General features: G+C 60.6%; 1 protein-coding gene across 1 annotated transcript in view; it reads right to left on the bottom strand.

Annotated features, from left to right (window-relative positions):
* Positions 1-490: 490 nt before the first annotated feature.
* The window catches only part of DCST1 (DC-STAMP domain containing 1), a gene marked incomplete at its 3' end in the record, with an annotated part of 6,682 nt that continues 4,137 nt past the window's right edge, over positions 491-3,035 (bottom strand). The window contains exon 4 of the mRNA XM_021383690.1: positions 491-634. Coding sequence (XP_021239365.1) covers positions 491-634 — 144 coding nt within the window. The remainder of the gene's footprint in view (positions 635-3,035) is intronic.

The raw sequence follows: 3,035 nt of genomic DNA, 5'->3' as shown, positions 1-3,035 counted from the left end.
TGTGGGGCTGACATCCCAATAGCAGGGGTTGGGCAGAGGGGTCTGTGGGGCACTGAAGGGCGCTGTGGGGTGCTGCGATAGGGTGTGGGGCCATGTCCCAGGCATAGGGGTCAGACAGAGGGGTCTGTGGGGCGCTGCCGTGGGATGTGGGGCTGGCACCCCAGTTGTAGGGGTTGGGCAGAGGGGTCTGTGGGGCACTGCTGTGGGCTGTGGGGCTGGCATCCCAATAGTAGGGATTGGGCAGAGGGGTCTGTGGGGTGCTGCCATGGGATGTGGGGCTGCCATCCCAGTTGTAGGGGTCGGGCAGAGGGGTCTGTGGGGCACTGAAGGGGGCTGTGGGGTGCTGCCATGGGCTGTGGGGCTGTGTCCCAGGCATAGGGGTCAGACAGAGGGGTCTGTGGGGCACTGAAGGGGGCTGTGGGGCTGCCATCCCAGTTGTAGGGGTCGGGCACATGGGTGTGGGGCCGGGGCCGGGGTCCCCATTGCCCACCCTTGGCGATGTGGCAGAGGAACGTGAACCTCATGGGCAGGCAGAGGAGGTGGCTGATGAAGGGCACCACGATCTGCGCCATGCAAGCCTGGTATTTCTTCCCGAACCAATCCCGGCACCGCTGCGTCGCCTGCTGCACCACCTCTGCGGGGCGGGGAGCTCCGCTCCGGCACCGAGCCCCGCATCCCGCATCCCACATCACATCCCACATCCCGCATCCCACATCCCACATCCCGCATCCCACATCACATCCCACATCCCGCATCCCACATCCCGCATCCTGCATCCCCCATCCCTCATCCCGCATCCTGCATCCCACATCCTGCATCCCGCATCTGACATCCCTCATCTCACATCACATCCCGCATCCTGCATCCCGCATCCCACATCCCACATCCCACATCCCGCATCCCACATCCTGCATCCGCATCCCTCATCCCACATCCCTCATCTCACATCCCTTATCCCATATCCCTTATTCCTTATCCCTTATCCCACATCCCACATCCCACATCCCTCATCTCTCATCCCTCATCCCGCATCCCGCATCCCACATCTCGCATTCCTCATCCCGCATTCCTCATCCCGCATCCCACATCCCGCATCCTGCATCCCACATCCCGCATCCCACATCCTGCATCCCGCATCTGACATCCCTCATCTCACATCACATCCCGCATCCTGCATCCCGCATCCCATATCCCGCATCCCGCATCCCACATCCCTCATCCCACATCCCGCATCCCTCATCTCACATCCCTTATCCCATATCCCTTATTCCTTATCCCTTATCCCACATCCCACATCTCACATTCCTCATCCCTTATCCCGCATCCCACATCCCTCATCCCGCATCCCTCATCCTGCATCCCTCATCCTGCATCCCTCATCCCGCATCCCACACCCCACATCTCACATCCTGCATCCCTCATCCTACATCCCGCATCCTGCATCCCGCATCCTGAATCTCACATCTCGCATCCCACATCCCAAATCCCACATCCCACATCCCCCATCCCGCATCTCGTATCCCTCATCCCTCATCCCTTATTGCTTATCCCTCATCCCACATCCTACATCTCACATCACATCCCGCATCCCGCATCCCCCATCTCTCATCCCACACCCCACATCCCTCATCCCGCATCCCTCATCCCACATCCCACATCACATCCCACATCACATCCCACATCCCTCATCTCGCATCCCTCATCTCTTATCCCTTATCCCACATCCCACATCCTACATCCCACATCACATCCCGCATCCCACATCCCTCATCTCTCATCCCACACCCCACATCCCACACCCCACATCCCGCATCCCTCATCCCACATCCCGCATCCCACATCTCGTATCCCTCATCCCTTATCGCTTATCCCTCATCCCACATCCTACATCCCACATCACATCCCGCATCCCGCATCCCACCTCCCTTATCTCTCATCCCACACCCCACATCCCACATCCCGCATCCTGCATCCCACATCCCTCATCCCACATCCCGCATCCCGCATCCCACATCGCATCCCGCATCCCACATCCCACATCACATCCCACATCNCCAAAGGGTGACTCCTAAATGGAGAGGGGCAGCCAGGTCCTGGAGCTCGGAGGGGTCGCACCTAAAAAGGGATGGGGGACCCCAAAGGGATGGGACCCCAAAGGGATGGGACCCCAAAGGGAAGGGACCCCAAAGCTCCATCCTATGTGGAGAGGGGCAGCCAGGCCACGGAGCTCGGAGGGGTCGCACCCAAAAGGGATGGGACCCCAAAGGGATGGGACCCCAAAGGGAAGGGACCCCAAAGCTCCATCCTATGTGGAGAGGGGCAGCCAGGTCCTGGAGCTTGGAGGGGTCGCACCCCAAAGGGATGGGACCCCAAAGGGATGGGACCCCAAAGCTCCATCCTATGTGGAGAGGGGCAGCCAGGCCACAGAGCTTGGAGGGGTCGCACCCAAAAGGGATGGGACCCCAAAGGGACGTGTCCCCAAAGGGTGACCCCAAATGGAGAGGGGCAGCCAGGTCCTGGAGCTCAGAGGGGTCCCACCCAAAGGGATGAGACCCCAGAGGGGGACTTTGTACAGAGTGGGGCAGCCAGGCCATGGGGGTCACTGGGGTCCCATCCCAAAGGGTCACCCTATATTGGAGTGGGGCAGCCAGGCCACAGATCTCAGAGGGGTCACACCCAAAAGGGATGGGACCCCAAAGAGATGGGACCCCAAAACGCCATCCTATGTGGAGAGGGGCAGCCAGGCCACGGAGCTCAGAGGGGTCCCACCCCAAAGGGTCACCCCATAATGGAGAGTGACAGCCAGGTCATGGAGCTCAAAAGGGTCCAACCCCAAAGGTTTGGGACACCAAGGGGTGACTTTGTAGAGGATGGGGCAGCCAGGCCATGGGGGTCACTGGGATCCCACCCCAAAGGGTCACCCCATATTGGAGTGGGGCAGACAGGCCATGGATCTCAGAGGGGTCACACCCCAAAGGGATGGGACCTCAAAGGGATGGGACCCCAAAGGGATGGGACCCCAGAGGGATGGGACC

The sequence above is a fragment of the Numida meleagris genome, unplaced genomic scaffold (assembly GCF_002078875.1).
Source record: "Numida meleagris isolate 19003 breed g44 Domestic line unplaced genomic scaffold, NumMel1.0 unplaced_Scaffold481, whole genome shotgun sequence".
Classification (NCBI taxonomy): Eukaryota; Metazoa; Chordata; class Aves; order Galliformes; family Numididae; genus Numida; species Numida meleagris.
Note: the sequence above shows the minus strand (reverse complement) of the source record. Positions and strands in the feature narration are given on the sequence as shown.